The sequence below is a fragment of the Gavialis gangeticus genome, unplaced genomic scaffold, assembly GCF_001723915.1.
Source record: "Gavialis gangeticus isolate Ggan-Ray unplaced genomic scaffold, GavGan_comp1, whole genome shotgun sequence".
In the NCBI taxonomy this organism is placed as follows: Eukaryota; Metazoa; Chordata; order Crocodylia; family Gavialidae; genus Gavialis; species Gavialis gangeticus.
Window position 1 is genome coordinate 4,406,306 of NW_017728973.1, and position 24,180 is coordinate 4,430,485.

Here is a 24,180-nt window from a genome sequence, read left to right on the forward strand (position 1 = left end):
CCCCCATCCCGGCCGCTCCTCACCCGCCGCCGCACGTTCCGCACCGACTCCGCCTCCCGCCGCCAACCCGGAAACGAGCGCAACCCGCCCGGGCCACCAGGCGCCGCGGCCAAACAAAATGGCAGCCCCGACGCCCTCTGCGCATGAGCGCCGCTGCGCCCCGCCTCCCTCCGTCGCCGCCGCCGCCGTGACGGACCGGGGCGCCCAACGGGCTAGCGCAGGAGAGCTTCCGGTCGCCATATTGGGAAGGGCAGGGAGACGCGCTGGCGGCCATATTGGAGGCGTCAGGAGACATGTCGGCCATCTTGAGGAGATCACGTGGGGAGCTCGAAGCGCGGCCGGCATGTTGGGAAGGTCGGATCGCAAGACATTGACCTTCCCAACATGGGAGCCTGAAGCGTGGTAGCCATATTGGGAAGGTCAGGCCTCAAGGCTTCGGACATGGTGGCTATGGTGAGCAAGTTAAACTGCCGGAGCCAGCCCTGCTGAAAGTGGCAGGTAGGTCTGCGTGGGGAAATATCGAAAGATTGTGATAAGGACAGCCGAGTGTAAGAGGCAAACAAAGGAGCCGACGCCATGTTGGGGAGGTCACGGGGAAGACGGTGTAGCCATGTTGGGATGGTCATAGAAAGGGGCCGGTGTTTGCATCGTACTAGGAAGTGCCATGTTAGGAAGGTCAAACACAAAGGAGAGTGGTGGCAGCCATGTGGGGAAGGTCACGTGGCCTCGGGCAGTCTGTGTAGCCAGGCTGAACTGATCGCTCCTATTGGCTCCGCGGGACAGCCAAATAGCGATCACGTGGAAGTGCCATTAGCTTCAGCCGCACTGCGGTGGTGTTATACAAACCATAGTCTGAGGCAGGGGAGCGGGGGTCCATGCTGGGAAGGTCACTTTGACTCCTTTCAGCCGCCTTACTGAGGGGCGCACAAACATGGCAACTTCCGGCTATTTTCAGAGGGTCACGCGGAAAGACGGCTGCTACGGCCATATTGGGGCGGTCATGTGGCCGGGGGGGGTGGCGGCAGCTATGTTGGGAAGGTCACGGAGGACGCTCGTATTTTTTTGCCATGCTGGGAAGGTCTCTTCAAAGTACTATCCCGCCTGGCCTTGACGGGAAGGTCACCTCATCCCCTGCCTACAATGGAGGGTTTCCCTAGGGTTCCGGCCTGGCAGCGGCCTCGGCTGGTGGGCTTCTTGGCTGGCAGCAGGAGCCCCAGCAGAGCAGGCCTCTGGGCTGGGCTGGGCTCCACCGCTACCGCCACTGTGGCATCCTGGTGGGGCCTTAAGCTCCTTCCCATGGTGCGCGGGCCCCAGTGCACTGTGGCTGGCATGGCCAGGCATGCATGCAAGATCTACAAGAGAAGTCCAGAGGTGCCCAGCTGGAGCTCATAGTGCTATGTGTGTGGCGCTGCTGCCCGCAGCTTCCTGAGCTCCCCCTATGCTGGGGCCATTGCTCCAGCGCTTCTCAGTCAGCAAGAAAGCAGGGAGTTGGCGAAGAGCGCCTTACAGGGGAGGGCTCCTTTCACTTGATCCCAACGGCCCGGTTGGCCCAACAGGAAAGATCTCCTTTCCTTGCCTCTTGCATTGTTTCTGGACTGTCACAGCTACAACATCACGCTCGTGCTGCCATAATGTGAAAGCAGCGAGCTGGCAGTTGCTGAGGTTGAATTAAATCCAGGAAGGCTGAGTACTGCTGGTCTAGGTGCATGCATGTGCAGGTATCCTACCTTTTGGGGCAGAGGGCAGTTGCCAGGTTGCCACCACTGGGAGTGCGCAAAGAGCACAGCAGGGCTAAGGCCACTTGGACAACCTCCCCCTCTTGTGAAATGCACCGAGGGCAGCAGGGTAAAAACGGACTTGCACTTTAAAAGCAGGCCTTAAAAGATCTTTTCTTCCCTGTCCCCATCTGCCCCCCGGAAATGCTGAGCCCAGTTCATCCCCCACTGGGTAGGCTGAGCAGACTGCAATGGTCAGGGGTGATGATGAGGAATTCCTTCTAGGCCCATCACCCTTGCCAGGTTCTGCTGGAGCCTATGCTGTCATGTAGCATTTAGCACACCAGAGTCCTGAACCAGCATAGGCGCTCTATGATACTACTGTAATGCCAAGAGCAAGCAGTTCCCTAAGCATCCTCCCCCAACCCCTCCTCCCCCACTCCCTCTGCACCATTCTTCTGATGACAGAAGGAACAGATGAACTGCCCCAGGCTGAGACTGGAGCCTGCAGCTCCCACTGGGCTTTGCATGACAATCGCGCTCCTGCGCCACAGCCTGGCACTTGTCCTCACCCCAGAAGTACCTAGGCTAAGAGCTCCTTGCTTGGCCTTTCTGATACCCCACAGTCAGGCCAGGCTGGCAAGTCCTTGTGATTCACTTGCTAGACACAACTGAGTGGACAGCGCTTGCTTTTATTTCCAGTTCCTCTTGGAACCCTTCTTCCGCCTTAAGTGCTTCTTAGCAAGATAATAACAATGAAGGGCAATGACACAGACCCCAGGATGAACTGGGCCCAGAGGGCAGGGGATAGCTTACATTCCACACTACGGGGACATGCCCCCGCTCAGTAGAAAAGTCACTGTACAAAGCTCCATATGGTACAAGGTTCTGTCTTTTTTTTCTTTAAAAAATAAATTTACAATTAAAGAGAGCATTTTGGTACAAAATATATACATTCTCATGTAAGGTCTGTGAGACCCCATGGGGGTGGGAGGGGAGGAACAGGGGGAGGGAAAGAGAGAGAGACCCTTAGCAGTGAAGGAAACAAGACCCTGAATATAGATAGATAGAGAGATAGATAGATAGATAGAGACAGAGAGAGAAAGCAGGGGACAATCTCTGAGCAGACAGAGAGAGAGAGAGCAGCTGTGAAGGCAGACAAAGATGCTCAGCAGAGATGCAGGGTGGTTGTAGAGGCAGAAAAAATATAGGAACAAGATGGAAATGCAGGAAATCCTCCTTGAGATCCTCCAGCCCTGTGGTGACCTCCCAGCCAGGCAACCCCTGGTGCTGCCTCCCCTGAGGGGGAGGGAGGCAGAGGTTTCCCCCTGGACCAATCTCTGCAGCCCCCCAGAGGTTTGTAGCTGTGAACACAGCCTCTGCCCTCTCTTTGGAGCCACACCAAGAGAAGGGGAGGGGGGAGAGACGACTGGCTTCACTGAGTGGATGGAGCCAGTTGCTGCTGTGGCAGTGGTGGGGACAGGGGCCTGGGGATAAGAGGAACAGGGAGGGGGCATCAGGGAAGAAGCCAGGTCTCAAGGCAATGGGCTCAGACACCTGGGGCCTGAGAGCAGGAATTGGCTTTAGTTCCTTTAAAAGACATCCCAAGTGCCAGCCCTCTGAGACACATGGCATTGGGTACAGGGCCCTGGGAGAGACTGCTCCTGGGTGGTCAGTGCAGGGAGACCAGCCTGCTCTGTCTGCCCCCATCCTGGGGTCACAGAGCAGTGGGAGGTAAATCAAGACGATCAGCTCCCTCCCTCCAGGTCTCTGCCTACCAGAGGTGGAAAAGCAGTGGTTGAGCCTTGGCTGGTCTGATCCTTGGCTTCAGCCTCCATCAAGAGGCTCCACACTGCACCCCCACTCCATGGCCCTCATCCTGGGCTCTGTGACACCACTCCATGGCCTCTGGGAAGAAGCTCCCCCCACCCCACTGCTCCTGCTGGCTGTAGTGTAGCCAGCCCTACTAGGGACCCCCAACCCTGACACTGGCTTAAGAATCAGACTCTATTCAAATCCACCTCTGCTGGGACCTTTGGGGATGGGGGACACAGCCCCCAGCTTCCTTTCCAGACCAGGAGAGAATCTTCCCCCTGCCTCTTTCTTGTTTCAGTGAAAGCTGAGGCTCCTGTAATCACGTGACTCCAGGGGCTCAGGCTTTTCAGACAAAACACCAGTCAGCCCTGCTGTGCAGCTCAAGGGCTACAGCAGTGTCCAGAGCCATGGGCTCTCCAAATGGCTGAGATCTTTGTGCTGAGGAAACCCATCTGCCCTGGGCAGGAAGCTCAGATCAGAAGAGTCCATGGGGCTGAGCTGCTGAGACAGAAATTGGCTGGCACAGAGTAGAAGGTCATGGTTCTGTGGGGCAGGGGCAAGGAGCAGGAAGGGGGAGAACACACTGGAAAGGAAGCCCAAGGTGTGGGGCAGGATGAGCCCCACCCCCAGCAGCTGCATCAGGACAAGAAGGCTGGAGGGAGCTGGGCTTGTCTCTCAAGCAGTGGGGGCTCCTGCTCCCAGCTCTGTGGGTCTCATGTTCCCTTCCCCTGTGGTGACTCAACAGGACACATGAAGGGGTCTCCACAGCAGAAGCAAGAATGCACAGCTGTGCAGCCCAAGGGTGGGGAGGTCTGTACCTGCAGCCAGAGCCACATGGGGAGCACGCCCTGCTTCCTCCCAGCGGCCCACAGATGCCACCCATCTCAGGAGGGTCCCCCTTCTCCTTGCAAACACCTGGCATTTTCTCAGAGCTCCTGAGACGAGAGTGGTTGGGGATCCCATGACCTTTAAGAGGCTGGGTGACAGCACTAGGTCCCAGGGGAGGGGTGAGGGAGGGAAACAGAGCCAGGAAGAGGGGCACCATGCACAACTGTGGGAAAGAGAAGAGATAAATAAAGGGCGGGAGAACAGGGGCTGGGGGAGAAGGGGTACAGTGCCCCCCTATCACCCCCTGGGGCAGGGGAGGAGGCTAGAATACAAGCACCCCCAACTACGTGCTGTCCCCAGCTCCCGCCCACCCATTGGCACCACTCACAGGGGGCAGCCTCTCGTGCCCACGCCAGCGTGACACGGTACTGCACCCCTGCAGAGACCAGGCACCACCCCCACCCCACCCCCAACAGGGGAGGGGCATGCACCTACAGTTCAACAGATCCCGTAAACCCAGGTGGGCCGCGCCAGGCCAAGGATGCTGCAGCACCATGCCTGCTCCAGCCCCTGGCACCAAGGGGCACATGGCCAAAGTGCTTCAGTGTGGCAGGGCAGGGCTGTGCCAGCACCCCCCACTGGGGCAGCAGGACCCCATGGCTCTCACTGGCTGCTCGGCTCCAGCTTGTAGGAGAGCTCAAAGAGCAAATTCTGATTGTCGATCACCTGGAATTGGCGCACGTAGGCCTTGGTCTGCAGCTGGCTGGGCGACGACTCCATCTCCAGGCCTGAGGGGGAAAAAGGTTCAGGACCCAGAGGAACAGACCCCAAGGGTTTAGGAACCCAGAGCCACCAGCAGCCCCCTGCAGCTGGGAACAGAAGTTGCTGGCTGACTCTGCCCCAGAAATCAGCCCTGCCAGCTGGGGAGGTCTCCCACAGAATGGGGATAGTCAAACTGGTCTGGGTGATACCATCTGCAAAGAGTCACCACCCAAGGGCCAGTGTCTCTTTGCTACTCAATTTTGTAAGCTTCTGGTTGGTCTTTTGCCTCTAACCCTGTTGCCCCAGAGCTGTCCTGTTAGCTGCAGCCTGTCTGACAGCTTGGACAGCACACGGCAGGTTTAATCAGTGTAATACCATCAGTTTTGAACATCAATGGGGGTTACCCCAGTGCCGGGGCAGACAGATGGTCAACCAGCCCTGGGACATCACCAGGTAGACACTATTACAACATCTCACTGCTGGGAGGCAGCAAGCTAGTCTGTTTGCCTTGCAAACACTGCTCCTCCAGGATAACCTGTGGACGCATAACACCTACACAGGTGGACCTTATCCAGGTATAGGTTTACCCCTAATTTTTCCTGGAGTAACTGTGCACCATATGTGACTGAGTTACCCTGGGGAAGGGCTGTATCTCATATGCCTGCTTCTGTTTTACACCAGTGCCAAGTCCAGTTAAATGGGTGCGAATGTCCCATGAGTTAGTCTCTAGGCAGGGGATGCTCATACTCACAGAGGGGCCGGCTCCGGTATTTCCTGATTGTCCTCACTTTCTCAGCTATTGAGTGCTGTGGGGGTGGGAAACAAATAAGTAATTACTGCGGTGGGCTCCGATACAAGACTTACCTGGGCTATCCTGCCAGAGCCAAGCAGGATCCAATGCTGACCAGATGTGCAGGCCCCTGACAGGTGACTGCAGAATCCAGAGCTCCCACCCCAGTCACTGTAAGCACAGAGCCTTGCAGTTCCTGCCATTGTCCACGGGCCATCAGGCCCCATGAGGGCAGAAAACACCCCCTTTCAGCCATGACCAGCTGGGAAAACCCCTTTGTCCTGGCCACAACAGAGTCTCTGGGGGAAGGGCTGCCACATACACTGGGCCTGTGCCCTGCCTGGCACAGCAGACCAGGCTGGCATGACTGCAGCCCAGATGTTCAACAACATCTGCTCAGCATCTTCCCTAACCAACATGCAGCCATCCGCCAGCAGAGGGCGCCACACGCCCTACTAGGGACACACGCACCTGCATGGTGGAGGGAAGGTATTTGAACAAGCCCCTCTGGACCAGAAGGGCTGGTTTGTTATGGCAGACCCCACAATTCCTTTCATGGCCTGGTGTGGAATGGCATCATAGTGCCACTTAGAGGAAATCCCTGCATCCTTTAGAGAAAGACACCCAGCCCCTGGAGCTGAGTTAGCAGGATTTGGGTACCACACTGGGGTGAATGCAGGTGGAAGGGGGTCAGTGGTCTAATATCCCACTCGGACACCTCTGTAAGCCGAGAAGTAAAGGCAGACCCTAAGGCCCTTCCAAGCTCCCCCCTCCTCCCCAACACATACACCAGGGACTGTGGAGCAGGCTGGGGGCAACCATGACTTTGGGGTGGGGGCAAGAACATCTCAGTTGCTGGAAACTCTGTTGAATCTGCCATGCCAGCCAGAGAGCAGAGGCAAGCAGGGGAACCAGGTGGGAGGCAGGGCCCCACTCACTCCAGGCCAGGCCCATGGCAGGCAGGGATGGTTTTTGCCCTCAACTCCGTGCACAAAGCTGAGAGCCTGGGAGAGAGGGAGAAGAAACCCTTGGGTGACAAGGGGTATGCCAGCTGGAAGGTCCATGCCAAGGAGTGGTCCCATGGTGCTGGGGCCTGCTCCCCATGGTGTAGGGAGCCCCGAGCACTGGCCAGGCAAGACCAAGATCCCCAGCGCATGCTTTGCACTGGAGGACACAATGGTGCAAGGGACAGGAGCAGCTCTCAGAGCTTTACTTCACCAGCCTAGGCAGGTATGACAGCAACGGACTTCTGCTGGGATGCCAGGCTCCGGCATCAGCTCCTGCCCCCACAATGACTGACTGAGCCCTGTCCCAGACACACGGTGCCATCTGGCACCAGGTGGGGGAGGCATTTTCCCACGTGTTGCATTCAGCTGGCCTAGACCCCACCCCTGCCTGCACTGGAAGTGGGGGCCGAGCCTCCCCGCCACACACACAGGAGAAGGAGGGAATTCAGCTTTTGGGAGCACTGGCCTCAATCTGGAGCCACTTGTTTTATGCCAGCAAGGAGCTTGGTCCAAGATGTAGGACGTGAGGATGGCCACCCCGCGGGGAGAGAAAGTGGGACAGAGTGATCGGGGGCAGAAGGTCCCGGGGGCCCACGCTGGGCTGCCTGCCACTCCTCCCCACCAGGCAGGCTCTAGCATGAGTGCTGAGCTCCTGGTGTGGCTGCCTGCTGCACAGTGTGCCATCTACCTGCCACAGCCTCCTGCTGCCAGTTGCTATGGAGAGTGAGTGGCGTTACCACAGAGTCGCTCACTCCCCAAAGCTGCATGAAAACCCCTCACTTGGCTCCTTGCACCTGTACCATGGCCCCACTAAGCCATAGGGGCCCAGAGAGCACTCCCAGGGTGATGCAGGGAAGAGGCTGTGACCCTTGGGTCAGCTCTCAACAAAGGCAGAGCTCAGCACCCCATGCATCTGGGGTCACAGCAGCTCCCCCAGTCAGGCCCCAAACCCTCAAGCCCAGCCTTGCAGCAGCCAGAGCTGAGGGCAGCTGCATACAGAGCCAGGCTATAGTCCAACACTGGGACTCCAGGTCAGAGCACAGCCAGAAATGGCTGGGGTGAGGGTAACCCAGACCGTATCCTATAGCCAGGTCCTGACCTTCAGGCTGCCCCATGACCCCAGGCCCAGTCACTGGCCAACTCAGCTACTGACCTGCCATGTGACCTTGGGCAATGCCCCTCTGCTCTCTGTGCCTCAGCTTCCATTTGTGCAGTCTACCAGCTGTCTGGGATAGGGGCTGTCTCTCACCCCAGGATCATGCAACACCCAAGATGTCAGCTGGTGGTCTCTGGATGCTACCATAACAAACATAATAGAGGGGAAGATCCTTGCCCAGGAAGAGCCAAGAATAGAACTCGGGTGTCCTGGCACCCATGCTCCCACTCTGAACAGGAGATTGCAGGGTTGCTGGAGGGGGAGGGTAAATCCTAGGCTACTGGATAAATCCCTTATGGAGAAGAGACCAGCTGAAGACAGTCATGCTAGGAGTCTGGTTCATTTGAGGGTCATGGCTGGACCTCAGGGCAGGTAGTGCCAGGGCTTGGAAGGACTCACCAGTTTTTCAATATTGACTAGTCCATCCAAGAGGGTCTTGCTGCCTTCATGCAAAAATGTCAGGTCTGGGAAGCAAAGGAACAGGGGGAGGTGAGCAGGAGGGAAATACGCCCCTCATCCCAGGCTGCCCCAGGCCAGTGGCTGACACTCGCACCCCACCCACTGCACTGGGGTACAGGGCAACACCCAGCAGCCATACTGCAAACAGGGCAGGATCCAGACCCAGGCAGGTGCTCACGTATTGCAGGATGCACGGACATCCACTGCAGCACTTGAACTCAGCCTTAGGGGTGACAGGAGTATTTGTGCATCCTCAGCGCTGGAATGCAACTGCTTCTGGGGGGCAGCGTGGTAGCTGACTAAGAGTATGGTGCAGACTGGAAATATCCCATCGTTCAGTTGCACACCTGGGGAGAAGTCTCAACGTGGCCCCTGCTTTAACCAGTGGGCTGTACTCCCCTGGGGGACCAAGATTTAGTCACCAGGGCCCTCAGCTGTGGGGACCACCCCCACCTGGGAGAAGGAGCTCATCAGGGGAGGGGCAGAAGTTGCTGTGCAGGGCTTACCTTTCAGGATGAGTGGGACGAAGGGGATGATGGGCGGCTTCATCTTGGTGAGGACCTCCCGATATGTTTTGTGGTTCCGGCAGGGGTCCTGCATGGAAGGGGGAGCACAGGTCAGGGAGGGTCCAGACCAGGTAAGCACCTCATGAGATCATCCATGGGGCTGGGCTCTGCACTGCAGAGGGAGCAAGGTCTGGGCCACTGAGTCAGTTACCCCAATGCAAGCCCCTTGTGCAATGCACCACCCTGGTGTGAAGCATTACTCATGTTGGCCTGGCTCTCTGTGGGGCTGGCTGAGTGTGAGGAACATGCTGCACTGGGCCAGTTGCTCAGGCGCACAGCACCAAGCTGATCTAACTCTCTACGTGATGGGAACTCTGGGATGCACCCACGTGGAGCAGCTGGGCAGATAGATGACCTGGAGCCTACACATGGCAACCTCAGGGCTTGGGGATAGATCCCATTTGGGGACTGGGAATCTAAAGCCTATGGTAAGGGAGCAGGTGGGAGAAACATGTAAGAATTGAATGCAAAGTTCAGGGTGATGTGGTAACCTCTGGCACTCCCACCCCTGCAGAGAGACAAGCCAAGCTGGGGTGGACATGAGTGGGGAGCAGTGCTAGGCCAAGGTTGACAGCAGCTCAGCCAGACCTGAGAGCAGCACCTGCGGGGGCAGCTGCAGCAGGGCTTATGTGGCACAAACTCCTGCCAGAGAGCTGGCAAGCTGGTCACTGGGTCTGTACTTACCGCCCCCTTCCTACCCGCTACCAAGGGGAGGCGGGGTTCAGGGCTACAGGTTGCATCAACCAGCAGGAGGGAGGGAAGGGAGGGGTGGGAGAGCTGACCTGCCAGCCTCTGCCCCCACCACGGCCTTGGGGGCTGATGATTAACCCGAGCAGTGATACTTACTGGGAAATGCCCAGGTGGTGACAGACCCCGGAGCAAGACAGGGGGTGCCAGGCCACCTGTCCAGAGTAGACTATGCCAGATTCCAGCAGAGCAGCCAAGAAGAGACATCTCTCCCCCATCCCGCCCTGCATGCATGCCATGGGTCTGGAGGGACCTTGCTGGTGAGATGGACCCCACAGAGTTCCCCTGCCAGTATGTGTGGCACAAGGTGGCCAGCAGCAGCCCAAGGCGGAGCCAGCTGTGCACCCTCACCAACCCCAACTCACCACCCTGAACCCAGGGCTGGGTCCTACCGTAAGATTCTCAAACTTCCGGAACAAGTTCTTGAATTTGCCAGGGAGCTTCTGGAAAGACAAAGGGGCCATGAGTCCCTCGCCAGCCATGCCACTAATGCATCACCTTCAGCTGGGGATCCCGCATGCAATCCACATGCGACTCAGGGCCCTGTGCCCCATACTCGTGCCAGCTCATGGGGGTGCCTTTTATGCTTCTGCTTGGTTTATAATGGTTGGCTCTATTTTATTATTATATTTGTATTTTTGTTATTTTTGCCTATATTTATTTATATTATGGTTGTATGTTTTCATGTTGTTTCCAGGAGCATTGCTTTCAGTCAGAATCCTTAATAAACTGAACTGAATCTGTTTCTGCCTGGGAGAACTCCGTGTCTCAGAAGGCCCTTGCTCAAATCCATGAGAGCAGCCAGGGGTCTCAGACCTGGCAGCACAGGCCACAGCAGGGCCTCTGGTGCCCAGGAAGGGGGCAGGGGTGGCAGGTGCTGGGGCTCAGGAGTGTTCCACTCATCCCCTTGCACAGCTGCCTGGCATTGCTCATGCATGGATCTCTCCTGTGCTGGGGGTGCCTGAGGGGCTCTGGCCTCTCTCTGGTGGGAGGGGCCCCTTTGCTGATTTCCTCTGGTTGTCGTTATTTAGGCACAGGAAGAGGAAGACAAAGAGCAATGAAGGGGGATAAGGTGGGGGCTGCAGGCTTTGTAGATGTGCAAGGAACCATCTCCTCCAGCACTGGAGCTGAGTGCGATGGCAAAGGCATCACACATGCAAGTGAATCTGTAGGGGTGAATTCTAGGAGGCAGAAGAGGGTGATCTTAGGCCAGGCCCTGGGGTTCAAGCCAGATCTTTGGGCAAGGACAGCTGGCAAAGGCTTGAGGGAATTGGCTGGGCCCTCGGTTTTAACCACATGTGGAATACAGCAGCACAGTGCCCCCTCAATTGACAGGCAGGTGCCCAGGGGCTAGAGACTCTGAGGGGACAGCACCCCTTACAGCACTAGGACAAGCAATGACAGTGAGAGGACAGTACTCCCTACTACAGTGATTCTCAACCAGCATGCCAGGGCACCCTAGGGTGCCATACAAGCTTCTGAAGGGTGTTGTGAGCTGTGAGGAGATCAGTGCAGGCTCATGCTCATCCCTGCCTAGCCCCACTGCAAAGAGGCAAGCACTGTAATCAATCAGTTAGATATTGATACTGGGTGCTGCTTAATTCACTACAGTTATGGAGGAGGCCTTGAGTCAAAGGAAGGGTGCCTCAAATCTTAAAAGGTTGAGAACCACTGCCCTACTGTATGTGTGTACATCTTGGAAACCCTGACACTCCCCCACCCTTGTCCTAAGAACAGCCCAGCCCAGTCCCTTCCCTTACCTCCCAGGTGAGGCGCAGCCTGCTGACAGCTGTGTTGTTCAGCCCAATCACCACAGCATAGAATGACAGCATGTCCTGGTTCTGCTTGCATCTGCGGACACAGAGCAAGGGGCTCAGCATGTGGTCATGAAAGGGTTAGACAGAGCCCCAGGGTGCTTGTGGCCGGCTGGCTGGCAGCCTTCAAGCCATGGTCTGCACTGAACCAGGTCCAGGGCACCAGTTCTATCAGGCTCTGGGAAAGTGGGGTAACTCCTCCTTGTCCCAAAGCACTTGGCCTGACATCAAACAAGGGCCCCCCGGTCCCTCCTCCCGCAGCATCAGTTCAGCCCAGCACACAAGCTCATGCCTGACCTGGTGTGCAGAGACAGCTCCCTTGCTGTTGTCAGAACCACTGAAGGTGTCATGATCGCAAGCTGTCAGCATGTATTAGAGACAGCACAATGGGCACCTGGCATCATGCAGCCAAGGCTCCACCAAGGTGGGGGTTAGGCTTGGCAGGGAGGTGCTGGAGGGGGGTGTTGTTCCCACTATAGGGACCCAGGAAGCAGAGGAGGTCAGCAATCGTGGGCAGTCCCAGAACCAGGCCCCCTGCACATCTCAGGGGCTTGGAGCACTGCAGTACAGACCAGAGGAGCTCAGGGCTTAGGGAAGGGGGTGTGGGGTTGGGCGCTGGGAGCCCTGCCCCTGGGGCCTGCTTTCTTAGGAAAGGGGCAAGTTTCTAGTGGCTGGGCATACCCAGCAGCCCACGCCCAGTCACCAAGCCCAAGGGTTTGGGCTCTGGGTCCCATTCCCTGAGGCCCCATCAGCCAGGCCCTGGGGGAAGCTAATGTTGTACTTGGTATCAAAGCAACTGCACCAGGCTCATGGAATGAGCCACAAAGTCACCACTTCTCAACCTCGATGTAGCTTGTGGGTGGCCACAAACAGGACATGAGTCAGGGGCTGACAGCAGCCCCAGAGGTGGGAAGAGCCTCCAGCTTCACCTGCCCACCCCAGGGCCAGAGAAGCCATGGCCAGATGGCCCACCAAATTCGTGGATGACACCGAGCTGTGGGGAGTAGCAGATATGCTGGAGGGTAGGGCTAGGATTCAGAGTGACCTTGACAAATTGGAGGACTGGGCCAAAAGAAATCTCATGAGGTTCAACAAGGACAAGTGCAAAGTCCTGCACTTACGATGGAATAATCCCATGCACCGGTACAGGCTTGGGACCAACTGGCTAAGCAGCAGCTCTGCAGAAAAGGACCTGGGGGTTACAGTGGACAATAAGATGGACATGAGTCAACAGAAGGCCAACAGCAAGAAGGCTATTGGCATACTGGGCTGCATTAGTAGGAGAGTTGTCAGCAGATCGAGGGAAGGAATTATTCCCCTCTATTCAGCACTGGTTTGGCCATATCTGGAGTAGTGTCCAGTTTTGGACTCCCCACTATAGAAAGGATGTAGACAAGTTGGAGAAAGTCCAGGGGAGGACAAAGAAAATGGTTGGGGGGGGTGGGGCACATGACTTATAAGGGATTTGATAGTAGCCTTTAACTACCTGAAGGGTGGTTCCAAAGAGGATGGAGCTAGACTGTTCTCAGTGATGGCAAATGATAGAACAAGGAGAAATGGACTCAAGTTGCAGTAAGGGAGGTTTAAGTTGGATATCAGGAAAAAAACTCTCTTACTAGGAGGGTGGTAAAGCATTGGAAGTACCTGAAGAGGTTGTGGAGTCTCCATTCTTGGAGGTTTTTAAGGCCTGGCTCAACAAAGCCTTGGCTAGAATGATTCAGTTGGGAATAGTCCCGCTTTGAGTAGGGGGCTGGACTAGATCAGCAGTTCTCAACCTTTTGCACCTTATGTCCCACCTACATAAAGCCAAAAAATCCTGGCCCCACTGTTCAATGAGCAGGGGGGAGGGGGGAGGCAATCAAAGCGTGCAAAAGTGAAACTGGAAGTCCCGAGTCCCACCTAGAGGACTTACGTCCCACCAGTGGGAGGTGTCCCACCAGTTGAGAAACCCTGGACTAGATGACTCCCTGAGGTCCCTTCCAACCTTCATTTTCTATGATTCTATGACAGGGAGTGCCCAGGAAGAGGATTGATGACACCTTTGGGAATAGGACCAGCTTGGGAGCAGGTACTCTCTCCTGGGAGGGGTACAAGGCTTGTACAGGTGAACAAGAGAGGGAGGGGGATAGGTGTGGGTGGATATCTATATTGCAAGAACAGGCATGGGTGTGTGGATAGAAGGAGGCAGGGAAGGAGGGCAGGTACATATGGGAGTCAGCACATGGATCAGAGCACTCTGTTGCCAGCTCCTGGGGAACAGGGCCCATCCTGCTAGTGTCTTTCTAACCAGCTAACATGGGGGAAATCACCAGTGTCCCCAGCCACCAGCACCTCCTATACCTGCCTCTGGGTTCCAGAGACGCAGCCCCATGCATACCCCACTGCTGCCCCCCATGCAGGGCCCTCTGGGAGCTGGCAGGGGGGAAAATGCCAGGTGGGGTGGTGCTCACATGGCTGCGATCTTGACAAACTTCTTGAGCAGGTGGGCGCGCTTTCCCAGGGCTTCACAGAGCAGGATCTCAGTGGCTACCCAGTGCTGTACCTCGCTGCAGCGCTGCAGCATCAGCTCCAGATTGGCTGTCTCCCGCCGTCCCCGTTCCCCATGGAAGACATAGTCCACAAACTCCAGCTGTGCACAAAGGGGACAGAGACATGGTCAGCACCCGCTGCACTAGGGCACCTGCCCCTACTTCCACAGTCCTCTCCTCATTGCCAAAGCCCAGCCCTGACCCCCGTCCCACTCCACCCACTTATGGAGCACATCAGGTGAGGAAGAATCTATGCATCCCTAGATCATTTCATCAGCCCTCATGGCTGCCATGGACTGGGCGTTTTCAGCTGGAGGCCCGAAGGCATCTCCCACCAAGCTGGATCTGAAGCCCTCAAGAGATGGGGGAGCTATCCCTGCCCCATGAGCTGCTCCCCCAAGCCAGCCACTCTTGCTAGATTCTAACCAGAACACATCTGGATCCAGCATCACACCATGGGTGCTCAGTCTTTCGCTGTAAGGAGAAAAGCCTGTTCATACTCCATCTTTTTTTCTCTCTCATGCGGTTTATAGAGGACGGAGGTATCCACACATGCCCTGTTTCTCCTTTCCACTCAATACAAGGATCCCACAAAGAGGTTGTTTGCGCTCAAAGAAAAGCCTAGCCCCCTGCCCCAGCTCCACCAACATACCTCCACCTGCCTAGAAGCCACTAGCAACCCCACAACACATGGATCTCTTGGCTGCGGAGAATCACGAAAGCCTCACTTAGGTCTGTGCCCTCCCACCTTTTAAGGTGGAGGCCTGCCAAAATCATGGTGCACACAGGCCAACGAGCCCTGCCTGGGCAAAAAGAAGGTAGTGCCAGCAACCGGAGCAGGGAGGCTGCCTAACCTTGTGGACTGCCCTTACCTCATGGATGCAACGGAAGAGCTCCCAGTGAAAGGCTGTCAGGTGGTTGGCAATGTCTTCAGCCTCCACACGGTGGATCTCCGTGTCTCCCGGCGACACCTGGATCTCCTCCGGTAGTGGGACCTATGGGAAGGAACTGCCATGAGGCCATGACGTGCAGGCAGTCACCCTGCCTGCCCAGCATCCCCCCACCCTGGCTACACAAAGACAAGTCAGCAGTGGAGTCAGGCACCTAAAGGCTGTTGAATCTGTAGCCCACTGTGCTCAGGGTGTGGCTGAAGACAAGGGCTTTTCTCTCCCCTTCACAGTGAACTAGAACCAGGATGAAACAGGAGGTGCAAAGAAGGCAGAGCTGCTCAACAGCTACTTGGCCTCAGTCTTTGCAAAAAACTTTAGCTGTCTGGTTGCAACTTATAAGGATTATTTAGATAAGGAGTGGAGGTGAGAGGATTGCAGGGGGCGGGGAGGGGGACCACATGCCAAGGGCTGAGAGACTGAGAGGCTGTCAGAAAGCTTTGGATGGGTCTGTATGAATTCAAGTCAGAAGAGTCTGATGATGAACTTCACCCCAGAGTACTAAAGGAACTGGCTGAGAAGATTTTTAAGACCTTGGAAATATTTATGAAGTTGTGGGAGAATGATGGGGTAATAAAGAACTGGAAAAGGCCATTATAATATCCCTTTTTAAAAAAAGGCAAAAAGGAGGACCTAGGAAATTATGATCAGGTCAGCCTCACCTCAATACCTGGGAAGTTACTGGAGCATATCATAAGGAAATCCATCTCCAAATATCAGGAGAAGGAAAAGCTGATCAGAAGAAGCCAGCATGAATTTACTAAGGACAAATGATGCCAAACAAACCTGATCTCAATCTTCATCAAAATAACTAGTTGGGTGGATGAAGGGAATGCAGTGGATATATTGCATCTGGACTTCAGTAAAGCCTTAGACAAAGTCCTACATGACCTCTTCTCATAAACAAATTGAAGAAACATAGACTAGATAAAACTATTATAAGGTGGACAGACAACTGGCTTAATATCTGCAAGCAAAGGGTAATTATAAATGGATCCACGTCACAGGTTTCCCATGGAGTCTCACAGGGGTCTGTCCTGGGCCCAGTGCTGTCCAATGTGTTTATTAAGGATTTGGATGGTGGCACAGAAAGCTTCTTGTGCAAGTTTGCAGACAACACAAAACTGGGAAGAATTTTGAACACACTGGAGGAAAGGAGCACAATTCAGAAGGGTCTTGATAGATTGGAAAACTGGGCTACAGCCAAGAGGATGAAATTCAATGCTGAAAAATTCAAGGTGCAACACCTCAGGATGAATAATCAGAAACACAAATACAAGGGTGGCATCTGGCTGGATGGCAGCACTACAGAGAAGTCTTGGTGGGTCGCAGACTCAATATGAGTCTCAGTGTGATACAGCTGCACAAAAGATGAATATGGTTCTGGCCTATATCAATAGCAGAATCAAGTGCAAGACATGGGAGGTGATAGTACCTCTTTACTAGGTACTGTTTAGGCCTCATCTAGAGTACTGTGTGCAGTTTTGGGCTTCATATTTTTTAAATGATGTGGAGAAGCTAGGGAGAGTCCAAGGGCAGGTGATAAGAATGATAAGGGGCTTGGAAGGCCAGCCACATGAGGAGAGGTTGAAAAAAATAGTATGTTCAGTTTGAGGAAAAGGTGATTAAGAGGGGACATGAAAGCAGTCTTCAAATAACTGAAGAGCTGCCATAAAGAAGAGGGAGAGCACATTTTCCATTGCTGTAGAGAGCAAAGGACCAATGGCTTCAGGCTGCAGCAAAGTAGGTTTAGACTGGCTATCAGGAAAAACCATCATCATGGTTAGACAGCGAGGCAGTGGAACAGATTGCCTAGGGAAGTTGTAGAATCTGTCACTGGAGGTGTTCAAGAAGAGCCTGGATAAGCACTGGTCAGGAATGATCTAGGCATATCTATGCCTGGAGGGCTCTTACAGGTGGACTGCTGGGAGATAATGAGAAGAGTTCTGCCACCTAAAGCAAATGGATATTGCTCAAAACCAGCAGAACAAAGCAGATTTTCACACCTGGCTTATGAAAGATTAAAGGAGCTGGGGATAAGTTAGTGGAGGGGATACAGAAAGGGAAGTTCTGACTGTCCAGTCAGAGGGTGTGATAGGGGAAGTTGTGCTTGCTGTCCCCAAATTACAAAGCAGAATGGCATGTTTGTTTTTCTTCCCCCAAGGTTCTGGGTGTTGCTGGTTGCCACCTGGGGCCAGGAAGGAATTTTTTCCCTTTCTGTGTGATATTGGTATCTCAGGTTTTTTCTCCCTTCCCCAGAAGGTTCCAACCAAGGCTGGGGACTTAGATTGGGGTGTACCAATACTCCTGCTGGGACTGAAATCCAGAAGTTCCCAACTAGAAGGTCTTGCCCCTCTGTTTGGGGTCAGACCAATTACTATATTTGTGATCAGGAAAGAATTTCACCCCATGATCAGGTGGCTATTGACGGTGGGGGTTTCGCCTTCCTCTGTAGTGAGGGCATGGTCTTCTTCCTTGGACTCTCAAATATATTTTAACAACTCATGCAGCTGCAGGACACTGACTAGATTCATCCCCCTGCTTTACCTGTGGCAGGTTAGGGTGCTTTTGGTTCTTTGGGCAATATGCCCTGTCGTTGTGTGACAGAGTTTGTGTAGTTTTAGGACTGAGGTAGACAAGGACTTGCTTGGGATGGTTTAGATAGGGATGATCCTGCCTTGAGCAGGGGGTTGAATTAGATGTCCTCTGAAGGTCCCTTCCAGCCCTACAATTCTGTGATTTTAACACCCAGCCCCCAGAGCTGGCAGGAACCCCTGTGTGAGTGGGAGGAAGACAGGATAGATAGGGGTAAGCAGGCAATGGTGCTCTTCTGCCTGCCCATCAGGGAGGACAACCCTGGCCTGTCCTAGACAAGTGTCTGCTGGAAAAGGAGCACTGGGAAGGAAAACAAGGAGGATTTGGGCAGCCAGTGCCCCCAGCCCCATGAGGACAGAGTCTTCAGGGTGGTGCCCAGCTGAGGCTGTCCCATGTGGCCAGGTCCCAGATAGGGGAAGTGGCTGCCCGTCTAGTGGCTGGGGGGAGGAGTAGATATGCTGGAAGGGAGGGCTAGGATTCAGAGAGACCTCAACAAATCAAATGATTGAGCCAAAAGAAATCTCATGAGGGTCAACAAGGACAAGTGCAAAGTCCTGCACTTAGGACAGAACAGTCCCCTGCACCGATACAGACTTGGGACTAACTGGCTAAGCAACAGCTCTGCAGAAAAGACCTGGGGCTTACAGTGGACAATAAACTGGATATGAGTCAGCAGTGTGCCCTTGTTGCCAAGACGGCTAACAGCATAGTGGGCTGCACTGGTAGGTGTGTTCCTGGCAGATTGAGGAAAGTAATTATTCCCCTATATTCAGATGTGGTCTCATCAGTGCAGGAGTACTGTGTCCAGTTTTGGGCCTCCCACTATAGAAAAGATGTGGACAAGTTGGAGTGAGTCTAACAGTGGGCAACAAAAATGGTTCAGGGGCTGAGGCACATGACTTTTGAGAAGAGGCTGAGGGAACTGGGGTTTAGTCTGCAGAAGAGAAGACTTCTGGGGGATTTGATAACAGCTTTTAACTACCCAAAGGGTGGTTCCAAAGAGGATGGAGACAGACTATTCTCAGTGGTGACAGAACAAGGAACAGTGGTCTCAAGTTGCAGCAAAGAAGGTTTAGGTTGGACACTAGGCAAAACTCTCTAGGAGTGTGGTGAAGCACTGGAATAGGTTACCTAGAGGGGTGGTAGAATCTTCATCCTTGGCAGTTTTTAAGGCCCAGGTCAATAAATCCCTGGCTAGAATGATCTAGTTGGGACTGGTCCTGCTTTGGACTAGATGCCATCCTGAGGTCCCTTCCAACCCTCATTTTCTATGATTCTATGATGTTGATCAGGCTGGCCCCCCAAGGAGCACCCTGAGCAAGGGGATGAAGCAGGGTTCTCACCAGAGACTCAAAGGTTTCTTTAGTGCAGGCAAAGAGGTGACTGTTGATGCCCAGGGTGGTGAAGACACACTCCTCACTAGGCTGCAGCATGGCTTTCTCTGGGGTAAGAAGGCAAAAGAGGGGTTACATTCACTCTGGCAGCAAGGCACTGGCTCCAGTTCAGCCTCCCAGCTTGCTGCCCCCCACCTCCACCAGCTGTATGGGGAGGGGAAGCTCTATAACCAGGGGCCCAGGCACTCCCTGGCCTAGCTGCCCACGGGCAGGCCAGCCAATTTATGCAACTCTCCCCTCCCCCCTGGGATACACCCAGCTCCCTGCACCCTGCCAGCCCCAGAAGGGCATCAGCCACCCTTGGCCTCAGTTCAGGTTTGCAGAGTAACTAGGAAGACCCTGGGCAGGATGTTCCTCTGGCTGGGTCTGCACTGAGGGGGACAGGCAAGAGCCATGATGCCTAGGAGCCTTCAGGTAGGTGCCCACAGGGACTACCCCACCTGCCCACAATGCTCAAACAGAAGCTGGTTCCCCAGCACCAGCCCCAGGCAGCCCCTGCACATGTTCCCATCCAGTGCCTACCCCAGGGCACGCAAGTTGGTTGGCAAGAGGTAGTAACTGTCTGGAGCCCAGAGAACAATGCAGAGCACCCAGGCTCTTGCAAGTTCCCTTGGTCCTGGGACTCCAGACCACGAGTCCACAGCTACAACAGTTAGGCTGGTTTGGGCATTCAGGCAGAGTTGCTGTGCTAGCACCTCCTTGAAATGCCTGAATGTCACCCTCCCCAACCCCAGCAGGATCTGTGAGCTGCCCTGGACACCTCAGGTGTAAACCAGCCCCTGAGGATACCCAAGGCCAATGCACATGTGGTCCCCGTACTCCCTGCCTCCAACACCTCACTCACCTCCAGAGGATGCCACAGCTACCAGGATCAGGGCTTCCTCACGGGTACTCTGCTCCTCTGAGTACTGGAGCTTTTCCGTCACCGAGGACAGGATGTCCTGAACTGAGGCAGACAGGCGGCTCCGGATGGTGACGTAGGAGTGGTCAGGCATGTACACCCGGCAGAAGACTGCAAGGAGAAGAGGGGGCCTGAGCAGGGCTGGGGACAGTAGAATCCCAGCCCCAAGCCCAATGGCCCAGCAAGGCCTTTGTCCGAGGTGTGTGTGTACAAGGCAGGAAGTTTGCAAGGTCCCACCCTGGGCATGGGAACAGAGGGAATGGGCTAAATGGAGAAAGGCCTTGAACTGTGTAGGAGTTGTTTGGGGGGGGACCATTGCATTAGCTGCATGTGGGGCTGGGAGACAGAGGAACACAGGGTGCCCCATGCCAGGGTGGGGCTGAGACCTGTCTCATTCATCCATCACCACCACCCCAAGGGTGGCAAAGTGAGCCAGCCCCCAAGTCACCCCTGTCCCAGACTCAGTGCTGCTGTCCCCTCTGAGTCCAAGGGGAAACTGAAGCACAGAGCAGGAAGGAACTAGCAGCCGGGGGGTGGGGAGGAGGGCATCCCTGCACCCCAGAATGAAGGCAGGCCTGTGTCACGCTCCCGTCTGCTCAGCTGGCAGCTTGCCCAGCACCCTGGGCCTGCGCCCAGCTGTGCATGGAAATCAGCACAATGGCAACATGCACGGGTGGCAGAGACATCCCTTCATGGACACCAGCCACCCTCCATCAGGGAACACAAGTTGTGTGCTTGCGCCTGTTGCCAAGAAGGGGACAAAGCCCAGAAATCCTGCCTTGTTTCCCTCTGCATCTTAGGGGGCAGGGGGACCCAAACTCGAGTTCCACTCTGTGCTACTCCATACCACCCATTGGTAAAATGCTGCCCCCGTCCCTTCCTCATCCCATGCTCACTCTCATCAGAGCCCCGAAAGGCCACCCGGGTCTGGAGGCAGGAGTCGATGCGACGAAAGTGCCTGAATAGCGGCTTCACCTGCTTGTTTGGGGGCTGTGTCTCCTCCGTCACCCTGCAACCAAGGGGACAGGGGATTAAGGAAACAGGTGGAGCTGGGAGGAGCACAGAGCTCTGCTGGGGAAGGGCCTGGAGGGCACCTTCGGCCTGGGTGTGGGTGATATCCTTGTAGGGGGTGCCTGCAGAGGTGGGAGATGAAGCCCTCATGGCAGGGGGGGAGGGGGGTCTCATGAAGCCCCCTAGCCTGTCATTTTAGTTGCAATCTAGGGCAGCCCAACAGTAAACCCTTGGTCTGTCAGAGCCCACTCGGAGCCTTTGGCAGGGATGGCTCTGCAGCACCTGAGGCAGGAGGGTGACCCTGTCCTGGCAGCCAGCAGATCCCCTCCTGCATGACCCAAGGCCAGATGCAGCCTCCTGCAGGTGATACGTGGCACCCAGCACAACCAGCTAGATCCCTAGCTGGGTATGGTCTTTGAATAATGCTGGCTCAGGTTCCGTTAACCCCAGAGAGGCCACACGTCACTCACTTGAGCTCCACCGTCTCCACCAGCTGGTGCAATTTCAGGATCTCATCTTCCAGCTCATGGTAGAGGGAGGCGTCTTTCATGATCAGTAGGTAAAGATCCTGGTGGGGGGAGGACAAATGCATGGTGGCTCAGGGCTGCCTGGCCAGCCAGCCCCCATTGCTTCCAGCCCCACCTCTGCCCTGGCCTGTGACTACCCCAAGTCAGGGTGGGGGAACGACACCACCATCCAGACCTGCACTGGGGTAATGAACACCCCTGCTCAGTGCTGTGATTACGGGGGATGTTGTCCAAGCACATCAGAAGCCCCATATTCATGCTACGGGATAAAGGGGATTGGCAGAAGTGCCCAATGCTCATGTCACAACAGGGGAAAATTTCCCAGAGATGGTGGTCTGGGGGAGAGAAGGAGGGGAGTCCCCACAGGCCAGGGCCCTGGGCACAGCAGTGAGGGGCTGGAAAAGGAAATCCATTTGGAAGAATCAGGCCACACTGTCAGCTGGGGGGGAAGTCAGTGGGAGCCTGCAAGAAGCAATGGAGCAGCGTCTCAAGTGAAGCCGACTAGCCTGGCTGAGCCTCTACACTCCCACCCCCATGTGCACATCCCCATGCACAGACACACACACACACACACACACACACACACACACACACACACACACAAATATAGATAACCCCAGGCATGGACGCACCTGTGTACACACCCCCATGCACAGACACACACACAAACACCCCATGTATACACCCCCATGTCTGCAGTCACAGAGCCATGCATATATGCCTATGCACATGTGCATGAACACCCACATGTACACACACCTATGTGAGCACATGCACACGTACACATGCACCTCTGCACTGAGCAAAAAGCAGGGATGAAGCATATGGTCTCCCCTCCCCATCCCCAGCTTAACTCCAGTGCAAGTCAGACACAGGCCCAGGCTGATCAGGGCTGCAGGCCCCACCTCCATCCCAAAGGTGAGTCTGGGAGAGCAATGCAAGCACCCTCCCCTGTCCCCTACACACCTTGATGACCTTGCCAGCGCTCTCATCCTCCTGCAGAATGCCCTTGAACGTCTCCAGGAAATGCAGGAGGACGGTCAGGACAGCCTGTTTCCTCGGGAGCACCTCACCCTCTTCCCAGCAGGGTGCAGGGCTCCCTGATGCCATCAGGAAGGTGAGCACCAGGTTAAGGGAAAGCAGATGCAGGAATGAGGGTTGCAGGAGGTCATGGGGATCTGACAACATCCCACAGGCAAATGGGAAATGGGCATCCAGGTCTTCCCAGCCGGTGCAGAGAGGGTAGCTCCATGATGATGGGATGACCCCAGGGCTCAATGCCCAGCTCGGCCATAGGACAAATTGTCCCGATTCCCATTCCCTGCTGCTTTCTTGGCCTACCTAACTGGGGGTTTTCATGGGACAGGATGCACTCCCTACAGTGCTACGGGAGCCTGCCAATGAGGCTGCCCCACACTGAAGCACCACTGGCCTCTGGGAGGAAACAACATTACCTTCAACTAAGATCCTCCTCCATTCTACTCCCTCCTTACCACCTCTGCTGGGGGTAGTTAGTGTCAGGAGAGGGTGTGAGGCTATAAGCGAGAGGCACTGTGGGCCACGAGGCACTAGTATCTGCTCAAGGAGCAGGGGACATTTCTCAAGTCAGGAAACATTTGGTTGCTGTTGGCTGCAGGTAGCAAAGTCCACCCTGGGTTATCAGAGTTGCGCCCCTGCCCTGTGCCAGGCCCTGGGATGGGGTGTGTTCCTCTGTGGCATGCCTGTGCTCCCTAGTATGGCTCAGTCCTGATCATGTTGGGATGTACTGTGCAGCCTGGGCCCAGCTGGACTGGCCCACTCCAAGCCCAGAGGGGGCCCTGCCTTCCTATTGCATTGTATTCAACTTTTCTTCCTGCTAGGAGCAAGCTGCTGCTGACAGCCCAGGGCCTGGACAGAGCCCCCTGGTAACAACCTAGTGTGCACAGAGCAGCGCTCCTAGCTTGCCCTCGGCTAAAGCCCACAGGCTCACTCTGGATCTATCAGCATGCAGAGCATAGTGCCCAGCTTGAGACCCTACAATAACAAACCAGCATTTATCTGCACATCCATGAGGCAAATAAGATGGGCATTACAGTATTCCAGGTGTTAGGGTTACCTACAGCACCAGGAAAAGGGCGGGGAAACACATGGCCATGCAAAGGTGCATGAGGGACAGGATCCAGGTCTCTAGTATGCAAGGCAACATGGCATCTTTGGGGTAAAAGCAGAGATCCAAAATGGGGTGGGGAGTCCTATTTCTAGTGGACTGATTACAAGGCTGATCAGAAACACCTTTGCCCCCACCCTGTCACCCAACCCTTGCCAGGCCCCCGGCATCATCCCCAAAGGATATTAGTGGTGCAGCTGCTGCAGGAATCGGTCGGTGGGCTGGAAGAGCGAGTGAGTGAGGATGATGTCATCCAGCAGCACCTCTAGGAGAGAGACGGGGGGTGGGGGGTGTCGGGTCAGGCTGGTGGCACAGGGGGTGATGAGGGGGGCAGGCACTCACTGCCTGGAGCGGCCTGGCTGCCCCGACCTGTTCGGTGCACAGAGTGACTCGCACGAGGGCACATGCCGCTGAGCACCCAAACATAGCAATTATCGCATGAGTCAGGGAGAATGAACGGCGCCGCCCCCGT

At 55.4% G+C, this 24,180-nt stretch overlaps 1 protein-coding gene across 1 annotated transcript; it reads right to left on the reverse strand.

The window, feature by feature from the left end:
• Positions 1-2,391: 2,391 nt before the first annotated feature.
• RAPGEFL1 (Rap guanine nucleotide exchange factor like 1) lies at positions 2,392-23,487 on the reverse strand. Its single transcript, XM_019506900.1, has 13 exons — positions 22,529-23,487; positions 21,506-21,603; positions 20,921-21,033; positions 19,968-20,135; positions 19,073-19,170; positions 15,060-15,182; positions 14,110-14,288; positions 11,606-11,696; positions 10,238-10,288; positions 9,039-9,126; positions 8,473-8,537; positions 5,872-5,926; positions 2,392-5,146 (listed from the first exon to the last, which is right to left on the reverse strand). The coding sequence occupies exons 1-13, from the start codon at positions 22,748-22,750 to the stop codon at positions 5,022-5,024; spliced, it is 1,476 nt and encodes a 491-aa protein (XP_019362445.1). The 5' UTR covers positions 22,751-23,487; the 3' UTR covers positions 2,392-5,021.
• Between the last annotated feature and the right edge of the window lie 693 nt (positions 23,488-24,180).